Source organism: Mustelus asterias, unplaced genomic scaffold (genome assembly GCF_964213995.1).
Source record: "Mustelus asterias unplaced genomic scaffold, sMusAst1.hap1.1 HAP1_SCAFFOLD_69, whole genome shotgun sequence".
Taxonomy (NCBI): domain Eukaryota; kingdom Metazoa; phylum Chordata; class Chondrichthyes; order Carcharhiniformes; family Triakidae; genus Mustelus; species Mustelus asterias.
Window position 1 is genome coordinate 1462979 of NW_027590131.1, and position 27435 is coordinate 1490413.

Genomic DNA, 27435 nt, shown 5'->3' on the forward strand with positions numbered 1-27435 from the left:
GACAATTAGTTACATGTAGCTTCAGGGACACAACTTAGTAAATGTGAGGCAATGGGAGGAGGTGGGACTCCATGAATCCCACAGCCGGTACGAAGACCAAACCCTCAACATTAGCGTCATTCTACATCACACTCGAGACATGAACCAACTGAACTAACCAACTCCACACAGAGCCAGAACGGGCACAGTAAATGTCTGACAGGTTCGGGAAATCCGTCCACTCAGGCAGCACAGGCAGAATCACAGTATTGTTAGAGAGCAGAAGGAGGCCACTCGGCCCATCGTGTCTGCACTGACTCTCCGAATGAGCAATTCACTAAGTGGCATTCCCCCACCTTCCCCCAAATCCCTGCGCATTCCAGAGCTTAACCACTGGCTGCAGGGGACAGCACAATTCTGGCAATGCTGGCACCAGATTTAAAGGCAGCCAGCAGCACTTTTAAAGGCTCTGAAGGGAGCAGTGAGGGAGCCCTGGTTAATGAACAAAGAGCTGAAATGGCAGAAGGCAGATTAAACCCAATTCGCTGACACTACCCTGGAAATTATCAAGGTTATATCGGTTTGGAGGGAGGTTCTGTTCCCTCAGGAGTGGAGGAGGAGACCTGTCACATCAACCCAAGCAAGTCTGGATAGAAACTGCCGAGGGCCAGAGCAGGCAGCACGTGGCTGCAGTGAGGCAAAAGGATCAATAACCTGATATGTTCTGACAAGATGAGCGTTAAACTTACAGGCTGATATGTGAATAAGGATGAAAGAGGAATGGTGGAAAGAACATCTCCACCCAGACACTGGCAATGTCCAGACAGCAGCATCAATCTTCAGGAACATGTCAGCCTCTCTGTGAAGGGTTCCGGTCAGTCAGAGATGACTGCTGCACTGCCGACACTGAGTGACCATCCTGGTGGTCCCATGATGGGCAGTCTGGCAGCATCATAGGCTTGTGTGTGTCTTTGATGGGTGAGTATCAATGGAAATTTATGTGCTTGTAGAAGAGGGCACAGAGCGTCAGAGAAGGAGCCAAGAGTGACAGTGTCTGGATTGTGTCATCCTTATGCCAATGGAAGATGCAGTGCTGGAGCTGGGAGACCTGGAGGCTGGGTGGGAAATTGCTGATGGTGAGATGGGTTGTGGATCCAGAGAGAGTGAGTGAGTGAATGGATGGGCACAGGAGAGACTCTGCTACTGAGTCCAAAACCTGGTGCTTGTGTGTCTTCTATTGGTCACATGGAGCTCTGGGTTAGGAACAGTCTGCAGGACATGTTGGAATGTGCATTACCCTCGAACATTCTTCACTCTCTCACAAATCAACAGCTGCGATGAGTGGGAGACGGGCGTGTAGCTCTGAAGATGAGGTGGGGTCGTCAGAGGATGGACTGTCATATTATTCGCCATAACATCAGCCACAGCAGATTCTGTCTCACACGAGTAGCAAAGGGGTTACAATCTGGCAGCACAGAGCAGCACAGACAAACCCGAGCAGCTGATGGAGGCAGGAATAGCTGAGTTCACTCACACTCTCAAGAGGACAGGTCATTGTCAGCTTCAGGAAGATGAAATGTGACTGGAGTCTTTAACAATGCAGCAGATACTGGAGCTGCAGCGTAGGATACTTTAACATCCGGTGGAGTTTCCAAAGGCTGTGTATCCATACACAAAGGATGGAGGAGTCAATCCAGGCCAGCAGTGTTACCATGTCTCAGGTCTGAGCACAAATAGCATCCTCCACAGAGAGATTGGTGACCTTCATGGAGAGTCACATCCAGCCTCTCACCCACAGGAAATACACATGAACCTGCATGTTCTCACCACCTCCATGAGCTCTGTGGAACACGGGCTGCGGGAGGGGTGGGAAAATGTGCCTGGAGTAACTGTCAGGACCTCCCCAGCTGAGCAGGGAGGGTTCCGTTTGCCCTGAATGGATAGAGGTGCGGCTGCCTGCAACATTTGGGAGCTCCTCTCAGGATGCCCCTGGTGTGGGCAGTGGGTCCCCTTCTGCTCCGACTGTGACACAAGCACCTCACGAAGCTATGATGACAGAGACAACTCCAGCATCTGTGCAGAGGACCCGCAGTTGGCCGGATCCTTCCAGGACTCAGGAAATCCGAGGACAAAGGCCACGGTCATCAAAATTCTCAGTCGAGAGAGGTAAGATGCTGCCTGCAGCTCGGCGGAAAGTGCGGGGATGGGGGTGGTTGTCATGGTAAGGTTGCTTCCTTGGGTTTCACAGGATGATACTTTGTTGTTACCGGTCACTTTGTTCTGTCTGTATTTTCAGTAAATTGAGAGATGGAGCACCACTAAAAAACTCATTCACCATATTACTGGGTCTTTAACAGTTCACTGGGAATGTGAGATGGGAAATACAGCACTGAATCAGGTCAATACAATTCCAATACCTTTGTTTCATGTCGTGACGGCTCCAGGGAAATTATAAAACATTCACAGAAACAGCAACAGTGCTGGAGATGGTGAAGATTTATTACACTGAATGGCTGTGTGAGTTAAGGTTCTTGGAAAACATGTCTGCATTACTGAATCTCCATCCTCCCTGACACATATCCCATGTCCCTGGCCTGTAGTCCATGGGGTTCCTCATCATGAAGCATCTGGTCAACATTGTATTGCATCACACTTTGTTCAAAGCTTCTCCACTCTAGATCCAGGTTGTATGGAACACAGCACAACACCAGGACATTTGAGACCCTTGCTGGGTATATTGAAGGGCTCCATCAGATCTATCTTTAGAAACCTTATGGCCTGCTCAATGGTCACTCAAATTGCCCTGTAGCAGCTGTGTGTCTCTCATCTGTAACTATGTTTGGGCACAATTACCCATCCCCTCAGTGGGTAGCGCTGGTCTTTCTTAATTCTTTCATGGGATGATGGTGTCACTGGCAATGCCAACACTTGTTCCCATCCACAATTGTCCTCGAGAAGGGGATGGTGAACCATCTTGTTAAGTTCTGAAGACCCTCTGGTACAATGCCGCGAGGAAGGGACATCCAGGATTATGATCCCACATCAGTGATGGAAAAGCAATATATTCCAAGTCAGGTTGGTGTCTGGCTTGGGAGGGAATCTGAAGGTGGTTGGTGTTCCATTCTTCTGATATTCTTGCCCATCTAGGTGATAGAAAAGTCTTCCTATTTTCTATCACCTAACCAGCACAGGCTTGTGTCTTTGATGGGAGAGAAACAATGGAACTTTATGTGCCTGTAGAAAGAGCACGAAAGGTCAGGAAATGAACTACAAATGGTGGCAGTGTCCAGATGTTGCCATCCTGACACCGAGAAGCAGCAGCGCTGGAGCTGGGAGATCAACAGATAGTGTGGGAAATCGCTGATTGCGATACTGGTTGTGGAGCTGAGAACGAGCGGTCGAATGGATGGACACAGGAGACTCTCCGGCACCTGCAACACAGAGCTTGTGTACCCATCACCGGTCACATGGAACCGGCTGAAGGACGTGTTGGAATGTACATTTTGTCACAAACTATGTCTTGAAGAAATATACTGAATATTGAAGGATATTGAATTTGATGATCAGCCATGAACAAAATGAATGGTGTAGCAGGCTCGAAGGGCCGAATGGCCGCCTCCTGCTTCTAGTTTCTATTTTAATCATGTCTCTCTGCAGGTTATGTTGTCGGCACCGTGCTATCTGTAGCCGGTTTCCTTTATTGTTACTGAAGCAGTATAATTGACATCATGTTGATTTTAATCTGAACTAATGCAGTGTTCTGTTGTTTCAGTGTTTCCCCTGGGATGGCAGAGTAGAGCTTGATTGCGGGTGATTGACAGGTTATGTCATGTGACTGAGGGACAGCTATTTTTCACAGAACATTCTAGTTTTAATTCTGCTTTGGGAAGGCTATAAAAACAAACAGAGGATAACAAAGAGAGAAATAAGGAAGGAGAGGATCAAATATGAAGGTAGGCTAGCCAGTAACATTAGGAATGATAGTAAAAGTTTCTTTAAATACATTAAAAACAAACGGGAGGCAAAAGTAGACATTGGGCCGCTCCAAAATGACGCTGGTAATCTAGTGATGGGAGACAAGGAAATAGCTGAGGAACTTAATAAGTACTTTGCGTCAGTCTTCACAGTAGAAGACATGAGTAATATCCCAACAATTCAGGAAAGTCAGGGGGCAGAGTTGAATATGGTTGCCATCACAAAGGAGAAAGTGCTAGAGAAACTAAAAGGTCTGAAAATTGATAAATCTCCGGGCCCAGATGGGCTACATCCTAGAGTTCTAAAGGAGATAGCTGAAGAAATAGTGGAGGCATTAGTTATGATCTTTCAAAAGTCACTGGAGTCAGGGAAAGTCCCAGAGGATTGGAAAATCGCTGTTGTAACCCCACTGTTCAAGAAGGGAACAAGAAAAAAGATGGAAAATTATAGGCCAATTAGCCTAACCTCAGTTGTTGGCAAAATTCTAGAATCCATCGTTAAGGATGAGATTTCTAAATTCTTGGAAGTGCAGGGTCGGATTAAGACAAGTCAGCATGGATTTAGTAAGGGGAGGTCGTGCCTGACAAACCTGTTAGAGTTCTTTGAAGAGATAACAAATAGGTTAGACCAAGGAGAGCCAATGGATGTTATCTATCTTGACTTCCAAAAGGCCTTTGACAAGGTGCCTCACGGGAGACTGCTGAGTAAAATAAGGGCCCATGGTATTCGAGGCAAGGTACTAACATGGATTGACGATTGGCTGTCAGACAGAAGGCAGAGAGTTGGGATAAAAGGTTCTTTCTCAGAATGGCAACCGGTGACAAGTGGTGTCCCGCAGGGTTCAGTGTTGGGGCCACAGCTGTTCTCTTTATATATTAACGATCTAGATGACAGGACTGGGAGCATTCTGGCCAAGTTTGCCGATGATACAAAGATAGGTGGAGGGGCAGGTACTATTGAGGAGGTGGGGAGGCTGCAGAAAGATTTAGACAGTTTAGGAGAGTGGTCCAAGAAGTGGCTGATGAAATTCAACGTGGGCAAGTGCGAGGTCGTACACTTTGGAAAAAAGAATAGAGGCATGGACTATTTTCTAAACGGTGACAAAATTCATAATGCTAAAGTGCAAAGGGACTTGGGAGTCCTAGTCCAGGATTCTCTAAAGGTAAACTTGCAGGTTGAGTCCGTAATTAAGAAAGCAAATGTAATGTTGTCATTTATCTCAAGAGGCTTGGAATACAAAAGCAGGGATGTACTTCTGAGGCTTTATAAAGCACTGGTTAGGCCCCATTTGGAGTACTGTGAGCAATTTTGGGCCCCACACCTCAGGAAGGACATACTGGCACTGGAGCGGGTCCAGCGGAGATTCACACGGATGATCCCAGGAATGGTAGGCCTGACATACGATGAACGTCTGAGGATCGTGGGATTATATTCATTGGAGTTTAGGAGGTTGAGGGGAGATCTGATAGAAACTTACAAGATAATGAACGGCTTAGATAGGATGGACGTAGGGAAGTTGTTTCCATTAACAGGGGAGACTAGGACGCGGGGGCACAGCCTTAGAATAAAAGGGAGTCACTTTAGAACAGAGATGAGGAGAAATTTCTTCAGCCAGAGAGTGGTGGGTCTGTGGAATTCATTGCCACAGAGGGCTGTGGAGGCCGAGACGTTGAGCGTCTTCAAGACAGAAATTGATAAATTCTTGATTTCTCGAGGAATTAAGGGCTATGGGGAGAGAGCGGGTAAATGGAGTTGAAATCAACCATGATTGAATGGTGGAGTGGACTCGATGGGCCGAATGGCCTTACTTCCGCTCCTATGTCTTATGGTCTTATGCTTTCAGAAGCTGCTTGAAGTGAAGATAAACATCAATGCTGTTTCCCTCTCTGAAGTTGGAGTTTTTGCTGTTTAAGTGTTGCTGTGTTGGAAGCTGTCAGAGACTGGGGTTACCTCTCCGCGGTTGGGCTGTTCGGAGGCGACATCCTTCTCTGAAAACAATTGTCTGTTGGCTCTCCGGAAGTGGTAAAAAGCTGGAAATCGGCAACACGTGAGCTTACTTGTTTTTGTGCTAACTAATGTTGGAGAAGGGTGTATGTCTGTGGGTATTGCTTTATATTGGAACAACAGAGATAGCTAGCTGTTCAGAGTTATACTGTGTCATGTTTAAGTCTTGCGATTGGTAAAGGTTATGCTAATTCTTGTTGTTATGTTCGAACTGCATTCTTAAATAAAGTGTGTTTGATAAAAGCATCCTAGTGGGTCACTTGATTCATACCTGGAGTGAAACACCTCATGCTCATCAATGCCAAAATCAAATGTAAAACCAAGTGTCCAGGCTAACTTCACAAAACACCTTGGAGTTTCTGGTCTGCATCTTAACAATTGCCTCCATTCACTCTTTACTCTTCCTCACAAATCAAGGGTTGTGTGACTGGGTGACGTGTGTCCCCCTGTAAGCATGTGAACGGGTCCTCAGTCACCGTCACATTGTTCCCCTACACCCAGGGCACAGAAATCAATGTGATTGACATTCCACTGCATTGCGATCAGAGAGAGAGAAATCACAGGAATCAGTGAAAATTCAGGTTCTGGTTCATAACTTCCAACCCCTGGGCCTTTATAGAGTTTTTCAGCACAGAAAGAGGCCCTTCGGCCCATCGTGTCTGTGTCAGCCATCAAGCAGCAATCTATTCTAACCCATTTCCAGCACTTGCTCCATAGCCTTGTCTGCTGCGGCATTTCAAGTGCTTGTCTGAATGCTTCTTAAATGTTGCGAGTGTTCCTGACTCCACCGCCCTTTCAGACAGTGAGATCCAGATTCCCACCACCCTCTGGGTGAAAATACTTTTCCACAGAACCATAGAATCCCCACTCTGCAGAAGGTGCCCAATCGCCCCATCGACTCTGCACTGACTGTCCGAAAAAGCCAGGCCCACACAACTGCTTATCACTGGACATTTATCATGGCAAATCCACTGAAACTACATATCTTTGGACACGAAATGATAATTTAGCATGGTCGATCCACCTAACCTACACATCTTTGGACTGTGGGAGGAAACCAGAGTACCTGACGGAAACACGGACACACGGGGGGGAACATGCAAGCTCCACACAGGCAGTCACCCGAGGCCAGAATTAAACAAAGGTCCCTGACGTTGTGAGGCAGCAATGCTAACCACTGTGCCATCTTCAATTCTCCTCTGAAACTCCTCCCCAATGCCTTAAATCTATGCCCCTGGTTATTGTCTCCTAAAACAAAGGGGAAAGGGTTATTTCTATAATTTGATACAACTCCACATGGTCGTCCCCCAGCCTTCCCTGTCTGAAAACAATAACAGGAGCATTGACATACAGATGGATCTGTGCGTACTTGTCCACTGATCCCTGAAAGTGGTAACACAGGTGGATAACTTGGTCAACAAGGCATGCAGCATGCTTGCTTCATTGGCCAGGGCATCAGGTATAAAAGTTGGCAAGTTATGTTACAGCTGTATTAAACTTTAGTTAGGCCCAACATGGAATATTGCGTGCAGTGCTGATCGCCAGACAACCAGAAGGATGTGGCTGCTTTGGAGAAGGTGTAAAGAAGTTTTACAAGGATGTTGCCTGGTCTGGTGAAGGTATGAAGAGAAGTTGAATAAACTCGGATTGTTTTCACTGGAAAGACGGAGGCTGAGGGGCGACCTGATAGAGGCAGATATATGGTTGATAGTTGGAGTCTTTTCCCCAGGGTGGAAAGGTCAACTACAAGACAGGACAGTTTGAAGGCAAGAGGGGGAAAGTTTAGAGGAGACGTGCGGGGAAAGTTTTCACATAGAGAGTGGTGGGTGCCTCGAATGCGCAGCCAGTGAAGTTGACGGAAGCAGGCACGTTCCCAATGTTCAAGGTTAATCTTGATAGAAACATGAATGGGAGATGAACAGAGGAATAGAAGCTGCGTCTGAGCAATAAGTACTGGGTCTGAATAAGAATGAGGAGTCGCTGCAGGCTTGGTGGGCCGAAGGGCCTGTTACTGTGCTGCATGGCTCTTTGTTCTTCTTTGTACATGAATGTTAAAATCACCCGTGATTATTGCAGAATGTTTTTACAAGACCCCATTAATATTCCTGTGTCGGAGATTCTGAATATTGTTCGGGGCCTATAAAAGATTCCCACAAGTGATCTTTTAACTTTGTTAATTCTTATCTCTGCCCAAACTGATTCTGCTTCTTGATCATTGGAACTAAGTTCACCTCTCGCTGCTGTACTGACATCTGTTACTAACAGTGAGACTCCACCACCATGTTCTGTCCTCCATTTACTGTCATCTATTCACTCTCCCCCCTTTCACTAATCAATGGATGCTGTGTCCGGGGAGAGCTGTGAGCATCTGAGGAGGAGGAGAGGACCTCAGAGGGTGAACCATAACATTATTCCCCCACTCCCTCAACATAAGGATTTGTGGGACTGACATCCCATTGCTCAGGGATCAGAGAGAGAAGCAACAGGAATCAGAGGAAAAGCAGTTTTCCTTATTCATAACTGACGCCAATAGTAACGGGCAGTGTTTTTTATACAAATACCAGTGGTGAAATTATATTGTTGAATATTCAGTTATTATCAACACAATCTCACACAGTCTGCTACTTACTCCAGTTTCTGTATTTTACATTCCGGATTCCTCAGAGCCACAGACAGCAGTTTCACTCCGGAATCTCCCAGTTTATTCTCACACAGATTCAGATCTATCAGTGAGCGGTTTGTACTGAGAGCAGAGGCCAGGTCCTCGGCACAAGAATCTGTGAGATCGTTACCATAGAGACTGGAGATCAGAGAGAGAAAAATAACAGAAATCAGGGTAAATCCACAGTGTTTTTAAGAATAAGATCATTAACAATAATAATGTACAGCGCGGGACATTCAAGAAACACAACTTCAGTTGATACAGAAGACAAAATTCTATTGATGCTGTAAATCTGAAATATGAATAAATATGTTGGAAACTCTCATCAGGTCAGGCAATATCTGTGAAGATAGAAACAGATTTAGATTCAGTTCAATTCGCGAAACTTAGAAATTGGAAATAGCGGTGAATTAAATTGTTTTAAGTGACAGGGAGCTGGGCATGGGCGGGTGACAAGGAAAGAACGAAATGGAAGTGCCGGAGTGATTAAATGACAAAAAGGATGATGGTGAAAGGGAAGAGCACAGGATTCCCATGTCCTTACCCTGAGTCACAGGGAGGGACATGGGATGGTCAGTGGCTCAGGAATGGAGTGTGTGGTGGGGTTGAAGATGATGCGACAGAAACCTTTCTCACACGGCCAGTGGTTCGGGTCTGGAATTCACAGCCGGGAAGTGTGGTGGAGGTCGGCTGCATCAAAGCAGTCAAAAAGGAATGAGATGATTATTTGAATATAAACAATGAGCGAGGATACGAGAAAAACGCTGGAGAATGACAAATTCCTAATGCTAATTTGGTGAGCTGGTACAGACACGATGGGCCAAATAGCCGCATTGTGCACCGTAACAATTCTGTGAAGATAATGGTTGGAAATGTATCGATATTTCAGCTGGAAGTTGGTGATGTTGCCGTGTGGACAGTGTTAGTAGCCACATTCCTCAGTGAAATATTAACATTTCTCTCCAATAGAGAGAGACAATTAGTTACATGTAGCTTCAGGGATACAACTTAGTAAACGTGAGGCAATGGGAGAGGTGGGACTCCATTAACCCCACAGCCGGTACGAAGACCAAACCCTCAACATTAGCGTCATTCTACATCACACTCGAGACACCGAGACAACTGAACGAACCAAGTCCACACAGAGCCAGAACGGGCACATTAATATCTGACAGGTTCGGGAAATCCGTGCACTCAGGCAGCACAGGCAGAATCACTGAATTGTTCCAGAGCAGAAGGAGGCCATTCGGCCCATTGTGTCTGCACTGACTCTCCGATTGAGAAAAGCACTAAGTGTCATTCCCCCACCTTCCCCCAAAACCCTGTGCATTCCAGAGCTTAACCACTGGCTGCAGGGGAAGGCCCCATTCTGGCAAAGCTGGCATCAGATTTAAAGGCAGCCAGCGGCACTTTTAAAGGCTCTGAAGGGAGCAGTGAGGGAGCCCTGGTTAATGAACAAAGGGCTGAAATGGCAGAAGGCAGATTAAACCCAATTCACTGACACTTCCCTGGAAATTCTCAAGGATATATCGGTTTGGAGGGAGGTTCTGTTCCCTCAGGAGTGGAGGAGGAGACCTGTCACATCAACCCAAGCAAGTCTGGATAGAAACTGCCGAGGGCCAGAGCAGGCAGCACGTGGCTGCAGTGAGGCAAAAGGATCAATAACCTGATATGTTCTGACAAGGAGAGTGTTAAACTTACAGGCTGATATGTGAATAAGGATGAAAGAGGAATGGTGGAAAGAACATCTCCACCCAGACACTGGCAATGTCCAGACAGCAGCATCAATCTTCAGGAACATGTCAGCCTCTCTGTGAAGGGTTTCGGTCAGTCAGAGATGGCTGCTGCACTGCCGACACTGAGTGACCATCCTGGTGGTCCCATGATGGGCAGTCTGGCAGCACCATAGGCTTGTGTGTGTCTTTGATGGGTGAGTATCAATGGAAATTTATGTGCTTGTAGAAGAGGGCACTTGGCGTCAGAGAAGGAGCCAAGAGTGACAGTGTCTGGATTGTGTCATCCTTATGCCAATGGAAGATGCAGTGCTGGAGCTGGGAGACCTGGAGGCTGGGTGGGCAATCGCTGATGGTGAGATGGGTTGTGGATCCAGAGAGAGTGAGTGAGTGAATGGATGGGCACAGGAGAGACTCTGCTGCTGAGTCCATAACTTGGAGCTTGTGTGTTCATCATTGGTCACATGGAGCTCTGGGTTAGGAACAGTCAGAAGTTTAACAGCAGCAGGTTAAAGTCCAACAGGTTTATTTGGTGGCAAATGCCACTAGCTTTCGGAGCGCTGCCCCTTCGTCAGGTGGAGTGTAGAAATGCTCACAAACAGGGCATACAGAGACACAAACTCAATTTACAGAATAATGACTGGAATGCAGTCTTTACAGATAATCAAGTCTTAAAGGTACAAACAGTGTGAGTGGAGGGAGCATTAAGCACAGGTTAAAGAGATGTGTATTGTCTCCAGACAGGACAGCCAGTGGGATTCTGCAAGTCCAGACAAGCTGTGGGCCATTCGGCCCATCAATCCTTCACTAACAACAATCCCGCCCAGGCCCTACAACAGTAACCCTACATATTAACTCTGCAAATCCCCCTGACATGAAGTGTCAATTTACCATCGCCGCTCAAACTAGCGTGCACATCTTTGGCATGTGGGAGGAAACTGGAGTAACTGAAGGAAACCTGCGCAGACACGGAGAGTACATGCAAACTCCACACAATCTGTCACCCAAGGCCGGAATTGACACGGGTCTCTGGCGCTCTGAGTCAGCAGTGCTAACAGCTCTACCACCCTGCCGACCATGATCAGCCGTGGTTCGTCCCAATTGCAGTGAGTATAGGACAAATAATTTCTATATTTTTTCATAAGATAAGCCTGGCATGCCATGAAAGACTCAAGCCAACATTTTCTCAAATGTTTATAAAATACGTTCATAAGGTGACCAAAACTATATACGTTACTTCAGCTGTGCTGTGACGACAAACCTATCAGATTTGTGACTGGCGACCTTTGCTCCCAGGCGAATTGTCCCTCATTGCCTTTTCTGTTGATTTGTCAAAGCTGTCGGATCTTATAATATGAAGTCATGTGATTGGATCAGGTTGGGGATTCTGAGAGTCAGCACACCCGAAGGTAGAAATTCAATACAGTTTGCAGTTGCCAATGACTGGACCTCAGAGGGTGAACCATAACATTATTCCCCCACTCCCTCAACATAAGGATCTGTGGGACTGACATCCCATTGCTCAGAGATCAGAGAGAGAAGCAACAGGAGTCAGAGGAAAAGCAGTTTTCCTGATTCATAACTGACGCCAATAGTAATGGGCAGTGTTTTTTATACAAATACCAGTGGTGAAATTATATTGTTGAATATTGAGTTATTATAAACACAATCTCACACAGTCTGCTACTTACTCCAGTTTCTGTATTTTACAGTCCGGATTCCTCAGAGCCACAGACAGCAGTTTCACTCCGGAGTCTCCCAGTTTATTGTGACCCAGATTCAGATCTATCAGTGAGCAGTTTGTACTGAGAGCAGAGGCCAGGTCCTCGGCACAAGAATCGGTGAGATCGTTACTGTAGAGACTGGAGATCAGAGAGAGACAAATAACAGGAATCAGGGTAAATCCACAGTGTTTTTAAGAATAAGATCATTAACAATAATAATATACTTTTCCAATTCAATCAAATCCAATTCAGAGTCTCAACAAGTTGAGACATTTCCGATCCAGGCTGACAAGACAGGGCGGGCTACTAAACCACCCTGTCCTGGGCCCGATCTACATGAGCCAAGCTGATTTGTACAGCGCGGGACATTCAATGAGTATTCTAACTGAGTGCAGTTAGACAGGGACACCAGGAGATGGAGACAGTGAGGGGGTAACTGAGTGCAGTTAGACAGAGACACCAGGAGATGGAGAGAGTGAGTATTCTAACTGAGTGCAGTTAGACAGAGACACCAGGAGATGGAGAGAGTGAGTATTGTAACTGAGTGCAGTTAGATAGGGACACCAGGAGATGGAGACAGTGAGGGGGTAACTGAGTGCAGTTAGACAGAGACACCAGGAGATGGAGACAGTGAGGGGGGTAACTGAGTGCAGTTAGACAGAGACACCAGTAGATGGAGACAGTGAGGGGGGTAACTGAGTGCAGTTAGACAGGGACACCAGGAGATGGAGACAGTGAGTATTCTAACTGGGTGCAGTTAGGCAGGGACACCAGGAGATGGAGACAGTGAGGGGGGTAACTGAGTGCAGTTAGACAGGGACACCAGGAGATGGAGACAGTGAGTATTCTAACTGAGTGCAGTTAGACAGGGACACCAGGAGATGGAGACAGTGAGGGGGTAACTGAGTGCAGTTAGACAGGGACACCAGGAGATGGAGACAGTGAGTATTCTAACTGGGGCTCAGGAATGGAGTGTGTGGTGGGGTTGAAGATGATGCGACAGAAACCTTTCTCACACTGCCAGTGGTTCGGGTCTGGAATTCACACCCGGGAAGTGTGGTGGAGGTCGGCTGCATCGAAGCAGTCAAAAAGGAATTAGATGATTTTTTGAAGATAGGCAATGAGCTACGAAAATGGATACGACAAAAAGGCTGGAGAATGACACGAATTTCGAATGTCAATTTGGTGAGCTGGTGCAGACACGATGGGCCAAATAGCCTCATTGTGCTCCGTAAGAATTCTGTGGAGACAGTGGTTGAAAATGTTATCGATATTTCAACTGGAAGTTGGTGATGTTGCCGTGTGGACAGTGTTAGTAGCCACATTCCTCAATGAAATCTCTCCAATAGAAAGAGACACAATTTGGTACATGTCGCTTCAGGGATACAACTTAGTAAACGTGGGGATATGGGAAGAGTTGGGACTCCATTAACCCCACAGCCAGTACGGGGACCAAACCCTCAACAACAGCGTCATTCTACATCACGCTGGAGACACCGAACCAACTGAACTAACCAACTCCACACAGAGCCAGAACGGGCACAGTAAATGTCTGACAGGTTCGGGAAATCCGTCCACTCAGGCAGCACAGGCAGAATCACAGTATTGTTAGAGAGCAGAAGGAGGCCACTCGGCCCATCGTGTCTGCACAGACTCTCCGAATGAGCAACTCACTAAGTGGCATTCCCCCACCTTCCCCCAAATCCCTGCGCATTGCAGAGCTTAACCACTGGCTGCAGGGGACAGCACAATTCTGGCAATGCTGGCACCAGATTTAAAGGCAGCCAGCAGCACTTTTAAAGGCTCTGTAGGGAGCAGTGAGGGAGCCCTGGTTAATGAACAAAGAGCTGAAATGGCAGAAGGCAGATTAAACCCAATTCGCTGACACTACCCTGGAAATTCTCAAGGCTATTTCGGTTTGGAGGAAGGTTCTGTTCCCTCAGGACTGGAGGACGAGACCTGTCACATCAACCCAAGCAAGTCTGGATAGACACTGCCAAGGGTCTGAGCAGTGGCTGCAATGAGGCAAAAGATGAATAATCTGATATGTTCTGACAAGGTGAGCGTTAAGCCTACAGGCTGATATGTGAATAAGGATGAAAGAGAAATTGTGGAAAGACCATCTCCACCCAGACACTGGCAATGTCCAGACAGCAGCATCAATCTTCAGGAACATGTCAGCCTCTCTGTGAAGGGTTACATGGAACATAGGACATAGAACAGTACAGCACAGTACAGACCCTTCGGCCCACGATGTTGTGCCGAGCTTTGTCCAATATCCCACTCCCTATCATTCTAGTGTGCTCCATCTGCCTATCCAATAACCGCTTGAAAGTTCCTAAAGTGTCCGACTTCACTATGACAGCAGGCAGTCCATTCCACACCCCAACCGCTCTCTGAGTAAAGAGTCAGTCAGAGATGGCTGCTGCACTGCCGACACTGAGTGACCATCCTGGTGGTCCCATGACGGGCAGTCTAAATTAGCGTCAGGTTTGTTTGTGTCTTTGATGGGTGAGTAACAAGGGAAATTTATGTGCTTGTAGAAGAGGGCACAGAGCGTCAGAGAAGGAGCCAAGAGTGACAGTGTCTGGATTGTGTCATCCTTATGCCAATGGAAGAGGGAGGGTCCCGTTTGCCCTGAATGGATAGAGGAGCGGCTGCCTGCAGTATTCGGGAGCTCCTGTCAGGATGCCTCTGGTGTGGGCAGTGGGTCCCCTTCTGCTCCGACTGTGACACAAGCACCTCACGAAGCTATGATGACAGAGACAACTCCAGCATCTGTGCAGAGGACCCGCAGTTGGCCGGATCCTTCCAGGACTCAGGAAATCCGAGGACAAAGGCCACGGTCATCGAAATTCCCAGAGGAGAGGAGAGAGGTAAGATGCTGCCTGCAGCTCAGCGGAAAGTGCGGGGATGGCGGTGGTTGTCATGGTGGGGTTGCTTCCTTGGGTTTCACAGGATTATACTTTGTTATTACTGGTCACTTTGTTATGTCTGTATTTTGAGTAAATTCAGAGATGGAGCACCACTAAAAAAATGCTTCACCATATTACTGGGTCTTTAACAGTTCACTGGGAATGTGAGATGGGAAATACAGCACTGAATCAGGTCAATACAATTCCAATACCTTTGTTTCATGTCGTGACGGCTCCAGGGAAATTATAAAACATTCACAGAAACAGCAACAGTGCTGGAGATGGTGAAGATTTATTACACTGAATGGCTGTGTGAGTTAAGGTTCTTGGAAAACATGTCTGCATTACTGAATCTCCATCCTCCCTGACACATATCCCATGTCCCTGGCCTGTGGTCCATGGGGTTCCTCATCATGAAGCATCTGGTCAACATTGTATTGCATCACACTTTGTTCAAAGCTTCTCCACTCTAGATCCAGGTTGTATGGAACACAGCACAACACCTAGACATTTGAGACCCTCGCTGAGTATATTAAATAGTTCCACCAGATCTATCTTTAGAATTCCTCTGGCCTGTGCAATGGTCACACTATTTGTCCTGTCGCAGCTGTTTTTTCTCTCTTCCGTGACTGTGTTTGGGTTACACACAGGCACAATTACCCACCTCTACAGTGGGTAGCGCTTGTCTTTATTAATTCTTTCAAGGGATGATGGTATCACTGGCAATGCAAACACTTGCAGCCCATCGCCAATTGCTTTTGAGAAGGAGGTGGTGAGCCATCTTCTTAAATTCTGCAGAGCATCTGGTACAAAACCGCGAGGAAGGGACATCCGGGATTATGATCCCGCATCAGTGATGGAAAAGCAATATATTCCAAGTCAGAATGGTGTGTGCTTTGGAAAGAAATCTGAAGCTGGTTGGTGTCCCATCCTTCTGATATCCTTGGCCATCTCGGTGATGGATAGTGCCTGTTTGGGTGATGCTGGCTCAGGAACCTTGGTGAGCTGCTACATTCCACCTTGTATGTGGTAAAATACTGCCACTGTGCGTCAGTGGTAGAGACAGCCAATGTTTAGTTTGGTGAATGGCCAGCTGATCCAGTGGGCTCCTTTTCCATGGATGAGCTTCTTCAGTGTTTTTGAAGCTGCAGACAATCCAGCAAGATGAGCGGATTCCATCACACTGCTGACTTGTGTCTTGGAGATGGTGGGAAAAATTTGGGAGACAGGAGGCGAGTTCCTCATCTCCGAATTCCCAGACTGTGATCTACCCTTGGGGCCATAGTGTTTACAGTTCAGTGTCTGTTCAATGGTCCCAGTGCGCCCCCACCACTCAGGATGTTGATGGTCGAGGATTCAGCGATGGTGTTGCCATTCAATGTAAAGGGAATTATGGTTAGATTCCCGTCTGTTGGAGATGGTCCTTGCATGGCATTTGTGCAGTGAAACATTACTTGCCATTTATCAGGTTAAGCCTGAAAGTTCTTCAGAGCTTAAGACGCTAGCTCTGTCGAAGAGTCATCCAGATTCGAAGGGTGAGCTGTTCTCTCTCCACAGAAGCTGTCAGACATGCTGAGCCTTTCCAGCATTTTCTGTTTTGTTCAGGTCTTGCTGTTTATGGACATGGACTGCTTCAGTCTCTGAGGAATTGTGAACAGTACTGAGCATTGTGCAATCATTAGTGAGCATCCTCACTTCTGACATTATAATGGAAGGCAGGACATTGATAAAGCAATTGAAGGTGGTTGGGATTTGGACATCACCCTCAGGAACTCCTGCGGTGATGTTCATGAGGCACTGGAAGGATGACACTTTTCTGACGTTCAAGAGCAGACTGATGGAGCAGCAATTCATCAGATTGGATTTGCCCTGTTTTATTCCACATTGTCCGGTAGATCCAGTGTTGTGGCTGTACTGGAACAGCTTGGCCAGGGGAATGGCTAGTTATGGAGCACAATTCTTCAGTACCATTGCTGGGGTACAGCCAGGCTGACAGAGTTTGCAGTATGCAGTGCCTTCAGTCATTTCTTTACCTCACATGCAGTGAATCAAATGGTCATCTGTAATGTTGGGGACCTCAGGAGGAGGCCGAGATTAATCATTCTACTCAGCACTTCTGGCTGAAGATGGCACTGATGCTCTGGGTTCCCTCATCAGTAATTATGGAATTCTTGTAGCATGTTTATAGAATCATAGAATTCCCACAGTGTAGAAGGAGGCCCTTTGGCCCATCGAGTCTTCACCAATTCTTTGAAAGAATATCATATCCAGGCCCTATCTCTGTAACTCCACATATATGGCCCACTAATCCCCGTAACCTACACACCCTGAGATACCAAGGGACAACTTAGCATAGCCAATCAGCCGAACCTGCACATCTTTGGACTGTGGGAGAAAATTGGAGCACCCAGAGGAAACCCACACAGACACTGGGAGAACGTGCAAACTCTACACATAAAGTCACCCAAGGCCGGAATTGAACCCTGGTCCCTGGCGCTGTGAGGCAGCAGTGCTGACCACTGTGCCACCTTGTTGCCTAATGTAACCGGCATGTCCAACATTTTGTGGCATGTGTAACACTAGTTATGACTGGATATGGCAAGACAGCAGATCTCTGATCTGATCCATTGGTTTTGGTGCGATTGAGCTCGGTCTATCATATGCTGCGTCCGCTCTGTGGTCTGGTGGCCGTGTGCTGGAGCTTCACATCTCATCTTTAGATAAACCCAAGTCTCATTTGGTAGTACATGTAAAGAAAATTAGTCGTAGTAACACAGTACTGGTTGCTGGGGAAAGCCACTGTCAGCTTCCGATAAATGAAAAGGTACAGTTCACCTCTCCTGCCCGTTTCCTGTCACTCAGATAACTTCATATCCAGGCTGCCTTTGTCTCTTTTATTTCATGGTCTCCAACTTTGCTCCCAAGCTTATTTTGTGTCCACTAATAGCGGGTAGTGTTTTTAATAACACAAATACTGACAGCAATGGTATATTTAGTATCATTATTTGTGTTCTTAAAAACAATGTCCATTATTAATAGGGACATCATTCAGACTATTCTGCACTGTGATTATTGCCATTGCCAGCTGAGCTGTGCCTTGAACTGCTGGGCTGTGAGCTCTGGAATTCTCTTCATAACCCTCCCCACCTCCATCTCTGCATTCTCTTTTCAGATGCTCCTTAAGCTCCGTTTAACGTAAATTTGAGAGTGGATCCCTCGGGATAAAACTCATCAGAATTCAATATAGTTTGTAATCTGCCTTACCAATATACAGCAGTTTTCTATATTTAATCAAACTGAGAAGCCGACAGACATAAACATCTATAATCTGAATGACAAATTAAACTAAATTGAACATGCGACCAGCCATATCTGGGAATTCTATAAACATTTAATTGTTTTGTCCATCTTTTTTATTCTCATGAATGGATTTGAGAATAATTATAAATGATTAGTTAATTCTTTCACTCCTGAATCTCGCAGTTTATTGTAACTCAGGTTCAGACACATCACTGACTGGTTTGTACTGAGAGCAGAGGTGAGAATATCTGAGGCTGTTACTCTCCAAACTGGAGATCAGAGAGAGAAAGATTTCAGGAATCAGAGCGAATCCGTGGTGTTTAACACGAATACTGACAGGAATGATGTGGAATGGTTATTAATGACACTATTACTGACACTGATAATAATTTACAGTGTCAGACCATCCACTGATTATTAACACAATCTCACACAGTCTGATACTTACTCCAGTTTCTGTATTTTACATTCTGGATTCCTCAGAGCCGCAGACAATAGTTTCACTCCTGAATCTCCCACTTCATTGCGATACAGACTAAATGGAGAAAGTGAGAAACACATTAAATTCAGATTAATGTTCAGCAGAAAAAATAGCTGGATCTATTTTTGTGTCAGAAACTTAGCACGAGTGGTGAACTGATTCAAGTTACGATATTATAACTCATCCAAGTTGATCTTTCTCTGCACCCTAGCTGTGACTGTAACACTGCATTCTGGACTCATTCCTTTCCTTCCCTATGTACGGTATGCTTTGGCACTAATAAATGTGGCAATATTAAATTAGATAATATCAAACCCTTTCTGTTGAATGGAAAAGGCAATAGTCAGCATTGAAAAATGATGAACAATTAACTCTTTTACACCTCTCAAAATGTATATTTTGTTTAATTGTCCATGGGATATGGGTGTCGCTGGCTAGACCAGCATTTATTTCCCACTGCTAATGGCCCCGAGAGGAGGTGATGCCCACATCCTGTGAACAAGCAAGTAATTTTTAAACATGTCCCACATTCTGGTCTCATTTCCTGATCATCAGAATTACCCTCCTGAATCTCACTGACCCTGCTAAGATTCCAAAAATTCAAATCATTTCTGCTGTTACATCAATCCAGGATTTTATGAGAATTGTACATTTCACAGAGGGTTAAATGATAAAGCTGTGAGAGTGGATCGCTCGGGATTCCCTGTGCTGACATTATAACATCTGTATACTATCTCAGGGCAAGTTAAAGTGTGAAACTGTGCTAACTGTTGCTTTAAGGTCCATCCCCTAAATTTTATACAACAAGGAAAGAATATTCTCCCATTAGAAAGTTGAAATATTTCTGTTTGATTAGTTTATAGGGGAGGGGTGTCTCCCGCTACATTCCACAGTAAACAGGCTCTACATTTTCTGCAGGTCTGGCTCGTGTTCTATCTCCGGGAATTACCATGAGTTCTTACTTCCAGTCGATCCTCACATTGAATCATAGAATCATAGAAACCCTACAGTGCAGAAGGAGGCCATTCGGCCCATCGAGTCTGCACCAACCACAATCCCACCCAGGCCCTACCCCCACATATTTACCTGCTAATCCCTCTAATCTACGCATCTCAGGACTCTAAGGGGCAATTTTTAAACTGGCCAATCAGCCTAACCCGCACATCTTTGGACCGTGGGAGGAAACCGGAGCACCCGGAGGAAACCCACGCAGACACGAAGAGAATGTGCAAACTCCGCACAGACAGTGACCCGAGCCAGGAATCGAACCCGGGACCCTGGAGCTGTGAAGCAGCAGTGCTAACCACTGTGCTACTGTGCCGCCCAGGGAAAGGGTTATCCGCAAACCCGGTTTCATATCACTGACAGTTTGACTGGAGATTTTCCAGCAGCAGGTTTCCTCATTCAGGAAATTCTGGTTTCCTCGGCTCAGATGTAAGCTCTGCAGTCCTGCCACATTTAGTTGTGAATGATAGTGGATGATGAAACAACAGAAGGGGGAGGCTCCACAAATATCCCATCCTCATGACGGAGACGACTAATACATCAGTGCAAAAGATATGGCTCAAATATTAGTAACTAACTTCAGTGGCTAAACCGTTCAGAGGTCCCCAGCATCACAGATATTTATCAGCGAATTCGATTCACTCCACATGATGTCAAGAAATAGCTAAAGGTAATGGATACTGCAAAGACCACAGATCTTGACAATATTCCAGTAACTGTACTGAAGATTACTGCTCCAGAAGCTGCTCTGTTCCTCGCCAAGCTGTTCCAGTTGAGCTACAACACTGATGTTTACCTAAAATAGTGGGAAATTGCCCAGATCTGACCGTACACAAAAAGGAGAGAACAAATCCAATCTGTCCATTTACCACCCCATCAGTCTCCTCTCAATCACCAACAGAGGAAGGCGTCATCGAGACTATCAAACAGCATTTAATTAGCAATGACCTGCTTGCTGACTCTGAGCTTGTGCTTACTCAGGGTCACTCAGTCCCCTACCTCATTACAGCCTTGATGCAAACACGGACAGCAGAGCTGAACTCAGGATGTGAGATGAGAGTGTCTGCCCTTGACATCATGGCAGAATATGACCACATGTAGCAAAAAGGAGCCAGAGAAAAACTGAAGTCAATGGAAATGAGAGAAAAAAAACTATCTGCCGGTTGGAGCAACACCAGCACAAAGGAAGTTAGTTATGGTTGTTGGACCATCTGCATGATGCAGTGCAACAACTCACCATGGCTCGTTACACAGCACTGCCCAGTCTGTGCTTTCTATCCCTGGAAGGACAAGGGCAGCAGATGAATGGAAACATCACCACCTGGAAGTTCCCTTCCAAGATACACACCATCCTGACTTGGAAATATATCACCGTTCCTTCACAGTGACTGGGTCAAAATCCTGGAACTCTCTTTCTCACAGCACTGTGGGTGCACCTACACCACAGGAGTCCCTAAATGCAATTCCAGTGATATAATTGTGAGCATAGTTGCTTTCCAAGCAGTTGATAGGGGTTTAATTCCCAGATATCTCTGTTTGTTGGAGTGTGTGAACAGAGTGTCATCTCAACTCCAGGAAATGACAGCAGGAATTTCTCAGGGGAGTGTCCTCGTCCCAACCATCTTCAGCTGCTTCATCAATTAAATTTCATCCATCATAAAGTCAGAAGTGGAGATGTTTGCTGATGTCTGTACAACGTTCAGCACCATTCTCGACTCCGCAAGACAGTGATGCAGGACCTGTCCATATTTAGCAAGGCTTGAACAATATTCAAGGAAGGCTGACAAGTGCCAGGCGATGACCATCTCCACCAAGAATGAATACAATCACCTCTCCCTTTACATTCAATGGGATTATCATCACCTGAATCCTGAGTATCAGCACCTTCGATGCTACCATTGGCCAGAAACAGACTAGACATATCATTACTGTGGATTTTAGAGAAGATTCAAGGCCAGGAACTCTGCACAAAGTAACTCACCTCCTGACTTCCAAATACATTTCCACCATCGACAAGACACATGTCAGGAATTTAATTAAATACCATCCACTTGTCTGCATGAGTGCAGCTCAAGATTCAGGAAGCTCGCCACTATCCAGGATAACTCTGCTTGTTGACTGGTGCTCCACGTTCAACATTCATTCCATCCACCACAGAGGTACAGAGCGAGCAGTGTGTACCATCTACAAGATGCAGTGCAACAACTCCCAATGGCTCGTTACACAGCACCTTCCAATCTTGTGATTTCTATCCCTAGAAGGACAAGCAGATAAATGGAAACATCTCCACCTGGAAGTTCCCTTCAAGATACACATCATCCTGGCTTGGAAAGATATCGCTGTTCCTGGGTCAAACTCCTGGGACTCTCTTTTTCACAGCACTGTGGGTGCACCTACACCACAGGAGTCCCTAAATGCAATGATGGTGATATCATAGCGAACATAGTTGCTTTCCAAGCAGTTGATACGGGTTTAATTCCCAGCTATCTCAGTTTGTTGGAGTGGATGAAGAGAGGGCCAGGAGGTAGTAACCACAACCGAAAAGACTGGGTTAATCCAATTTAGTCAAGTCTGCAGCTCCAGCCTGGAGCAGTAGTGTTAAACTTAGCTGAGGGTTGGAGGGTCAGTTGATCATTCAGCTACTCTGAGCCGGCCCACGCTGAGTTCAAAAGGGAAATGGTGAATCTAATAGCGACACAGAGGAAACTAAATTCATTGATTGGTAAAAAAGAAATGCCATTTGCGACTGGCTTTATATTGCTGTGAATTGGAGGAAGCAACAGAAAGGGTCAGTGATGGTTCTGCTGTTGATGTGGTGCACATGGATATTCAAAAATCATCTGATGCAGTGACACAACAGACTTGTGGCATAAGCTCATAAAATAAATGGGAAAGTAGCAACGTGGATACAAAATTGGATGAACAAAGAGTAATGGATATTTTTAAGGCTGGAGGATGTCGGTAATGGAGAACCCAAGCAGTTGGTATTGGGATCCTTGCTTTTCCCTGATATATCTGAATGATCTGGGTGTTTGGGTGGCACGGTAGCACAGTGGTTAGCACTGCTGCTTCACAGCTCCAGGGACCTGGGTTCGATTCCCGGCTTGGGTCACTGTGTGTGTGGTGTTTGCACATTCTCCTCGTGTCTGAGTGGGTTTCCTCCGGGTGCTCCGGTTTCCTCCCAGTCTAAAGGTGTGCGGGTTAGGTTGATTGGCCAGGTTAAAAATGCTCCTTAGTGTCCTGAGATGTGTAGGTTACAGGGATTAGAGGGTAAAACATGTAGGGATATGGGGGTAGGGCCTGGGTGGGATTGTGGTCGGTGCAGACTCGATGGGCCGAATGGCCTCTTCCTGCACTGTAGGGTTTCTATGGTTTGCAGTCTCGAGGAAAATTTCAAAGTTTGTTGATCACAGAACAGTTTGAGGCATTGTAAGCTGTGAGAAGAGCTTGGGACTGAAAAACAGACTATGGTGGAGTGTACAGATAGGTGGCAGATTAAGTTCAATGCAGAGACGGGTGAGGTGATACTTTCAGGAAACATGCACATGAGGAAGCAATATAAAATAATCGGTAGAATTGTTAACGGATTGCAGGATCAGAGGGACTGACCACATATGTGCATCGATCATTGTCGTTGGCAGGGCAAGTGTAGGTAGCAATTAATAAAGAAAACAGCATCTTGGGCTTCACTGTTATGTAATAGTTTGTGTTTGTGGGCATTACGCAGTAATTCATGAGTTTAAGTTTAATTTGTGTTTCTGTGCTTGTGAGCTCAGAAAGGGCCAAAACTTTAATTTCACTTCATGTTAAACAAAGCTGCCCGCCTGCGGGTTTTTGGTTTCAATTTAAACTGTCCCTACATTTTAATTTAAGGTTTACGACGTTGTAAGAGTTATAGAGGTTTAAAGAAATGGTTGCTTCTATTCAGAGGCCCACAATGAATGATAGAAGCTCTGAGTTTCAGTTACAACCAGTTAATCCAAGAAGCAAGACGGAGTTCACAGAGGCTGCCAGTAGAGGCAGCGCAACGCAGGCATTCAGAAAGCAACCCGAACTGATGATGTCACCAGTGATCACGTGACTTATAAAGGGACATTGTCCCAATATAACACACACCGACTGTAATACATAACACAGGGAGAGCGCAGTAAAATAATCCTGATCATAATTAAACACAAACTGTAAGCTGTACCGAACAAGAGAAACTAATTTCTGTATCGCATCGTACAGAATCAGATGGTTTCTGTTGGGAGAGGGAATGATCCTTTTTCAGATTTTGGAGGGAGGCCTTTACAGCTCTAATTATTTAAAATTCATCCCAATAATGTTTTTATTCATTCAAGGAATGTGGGCATCGCTGGTTATGCCAACATTTATTGCCCACGCCTATTCCACGAGAATCTGCCTTCTTGAAACGATGTAGTTTTATCAGAGAATCTGGATTTATTACAGGTTCAGAAGGAGGCCAATCGGCCCATCATATCTGCATCTGCTCTCAAATGAGCATTATTCCTTTGTGCCATTCTCCCACACTTTGTGACCATTGGACATTGTTTCTCTCTTGATGTCCTCGAATGAACATGCCTCTGTTTATGCCTCTGATATGAAAATATCCGCTATGAGACCAAACAGTTACCTCAAGTCCTGACATTTGTGCAGAACGGGTCCCAGCCGCTGGAGCCCTTCACACTGAATGTTGCATCGCTCCAGATCGAGGTGTTTTATTGTATCACAGAGTCCAATGACATGAGACAGGACCGCACAGTCAATCGGGGTCAGTCGCAATTCACTAAATGAAAGTTTTTCCATAGATCCCACTGTGTTCCGAGCCAGTGCTTTATTCTGAGACTCAAACAGGTAGTGGAATGTGTTCAGGAGCTTCCTCTTCCCAGTTTCAGTCTCTGTGTCTCCAATCTGCCCTTCAACCTTCTCCTTCACCCAGTCAATCACTCGGCAGGTTGTTTGATGAAGAAATGGACCCAGAAACTCCACCAGGGGTCGAGCTGACTGTGGGGAGGACAGGCCAGCAACAAAACGGAGAAATATCTCAAATCGCCCATCTTCCTCGCTGTGGGCTTCACTGAGGAGTTTCCCGATCTCCCCGGGATCTGGAGTCAGGAATTGTGTGAGTGCAGCTACAAACTCTTGGATGGTGAGGTGTGGGAATGTGTAAACCACACTCTGGGCAGAATCATCTCTCTCCAAAAGTTCCATCAGGAACCCAGACAGGAACTGGGAAGCTTGTAGATTGTACTCAATCAAATCTCCATTTCTAAACACAATCTTCTTCTTGGAGACTCCTGTGTAGGCCATCTCACCAAGCTTCAGCAACACATCACGGGGGTTTTCAATCTCTCGGCCATGGTTTTTCAGAATGTTGTAAATATAGTAGGAATATAGTTGGGTGATGGTCTTGGGAACTTGCTGCTGTTTCCTGTCTCTTTGTGTAAAGAAGGGACCCAGTGACAGACCGAGGATCCAGCAGTAGGAAGGGTTGTAACACATGGTGTACAGGATCTCGTTCTCCTCCACGTGTTTGAAAACAGCTGCTGCCACCATCTGATCTTCAAAAAACTTGTTGAAATATTCCTTCCGTTCATCACCAACAAATCCCAGGATTTCAGCCCAGACACTGATGTCAGCCTTTTCCAATAAATGTAATGCAGTGGGGCGGCTGGTCACTAACACTGAGCATCCTGGGAGCAGCTTGTGCTGTATTAAACTGTACACAATGTCAGACACTTCACACCAGCATTCGGGATCTGTGCACATGTACTGAGGTTCTGTATTTCTCCGATTGTCAGCAAAATCAATCCTGTCCTTGAATTCATCCAAACCATCGAATATAAACAACAATCCCTCTGGGTTCTTCCAGAGCTCTCCCAGAATATTCCCAAAGTAAGGATACTGATCCAATATCAGATTCCTCAGGTTTATTCTACAGTTAATAGTGTTCAAATCCCGGAATTTAAAACTGAAAACAAATTGAAAGTGTGGGTATATTTTCCCAGTGGCCCAGTCATAAACAATCTTTTGTACCATTGTTGTTTTTCCAATTCCCGGCACTCCACTCATTGCTGCTGAACTCCCAGGTTTGGATCTTGAATGGGATTGGTGGAATAATCTCCTAATTTTTTGCAGCAAACTGCCCGTCTGGGAAAAGCTGCTCTGGAACAATTGATCAGTTCGGATTTTTTCCAGTTCTCTCCGGAGATCTTTCTCTCTCCATTCTTCATGGTCTCGGCCTCTTGCCAGCAGTTCATGTTCGACAAGTGTCCGATCTCGAACAGTAGAAATAACCGTGAGCTCAGCGTATCGATCAACCAGCTGGAAAATCTTAACCTTCTCCTTTATGAGGATAGTGCTCACTCTCAGTGTTTCAGTTTGTACCCGGAGTGTCTCCTTGTGTTTCTGTTGGAGATCTTCAATCAGAACAGAGAGAACTGTTAGTTGCATTAAAATACCATCTTTGCTGAATTGTTAGACTTACTTTACAGTGTCAGTCAAGGTTTGTGCAGGAATTGAAATTAAGTTATTGGAAACCTCGCTTCACAAGCACCAATTTTCAATTAAAGTTTCAGATCGTGACTTAACTCTAATATTTCCATAACTTTCCATTTTATGAAGGTGATGTTTCCTCTCTGATGGTTAATGCTTTCCAACCTGCCCTTAATACAGACACCTCACTGGGAGTCTGCAAGGATCATGGTTACATGATAGACAATTTTTGAGTCCATTAGTCTGTGAACTAGTCGGTGTTCCCAATCTGCTGCAGAAATGGTAAATGGGATATTGGATATGAATGGGAGATGGAGATTGTAATTGTTCAGGAGTCTGACTGTGACTGCATCCCTCCTTCAACAGGTTCCCTTTCATACTGTGTGAGCATTGGAATACCAACAGTTTTGAAGATGGAAAGTTCTCCTATTCTATCAGGCTGTTGCCTGGTCACCCATGTTACTGGGGAGCCGGTTGGCTCAGTTGGTCAGATTGTGGGCCATATTGTGTCAGCAGCACGGGGTCCGGTCCCCGTTGTATCTGGGGCAAATTCCGGACCTCACTCCTTGCCTTATCCGTGCCGGAGATCATTCAGCCGTGGTTCCAACCTGCCTTCAGACAGAGAACTCAAAGAATACCCACCCCTTTGATGTAGTGTATTTCAGTAATCAATAACTATGTTTCAGCAGTTGTACATGTAGATACATTAACTGTGTTTTGATAACCATTCTGCCATGATGGCTACAAGAAAAAGAACAAGGAGCTACTTTACCAAGTGTAATATGAAACCAGGAAACATTCACAGTTCATTTGAACTGTTTAACAATAATTATAATTCATGGTTAATTATGTTTCTTGTTTCCTATCACCTCGTTTTGGGAAATTGAAAATGTATTTATCTTCGTTCTTACATTGGGTTTGAAGGAAACCCCTGAATTAAGGGATGATCCTTTCAGTAGAGTAATGTGCTCTCTTTAACGACCATTAGGAAACTAACCAGTAATTTTGTATGAAGCCTAAATACTCCCTTTTCCTCAGAGACATTCTTCAGATTAATGTTCAATTGTGTGAACACCTGTAGTATCATCATTTTTATCAAAGGTTGTCTGACCTCTCAATCTGTTCTGTGATATGGTAAAGATTATTGGGGGCGATTCTC

At 45.6% G+C, this 27435-nt stretch overlaps 1 protein-coding gene across 1 annotated transcript in view; it reads right to left on the minus strand.

Annotated features, from left to right (window-relative positions):
- The window catches only part of LOC144483449 (NACHT, LRR and PYD domains-containing protein 3-like), a 69329-nt gene that overhangs the window by 15250 nt on the left and 26644 nt on the right, over nucleotides 1-27435 (minus strand). The window contains exons 7-10 of the mRNA XM_078202139.1: nucleotides 24415-26200; nucleotides 18741-18827; nucleotides 12045-12215; nucleotides 8588-8758 (exon numbers count right to left, since the gene is read on the minus strand). Coding sequence (XP_078058265.1) covers nucleotides 8588-8758; nucleotides 12045-12215; nucleotides 18741-18827; nucleotides 24415-26200 — 2215 coding nt within the window. The remainder of the gene's footprint in view (nucleotides 1-8587; nucleotides 8759-12044; nucleotides 12216-18740; nucleotides 18828-24414; nucleotides 26201-27435) is intronic.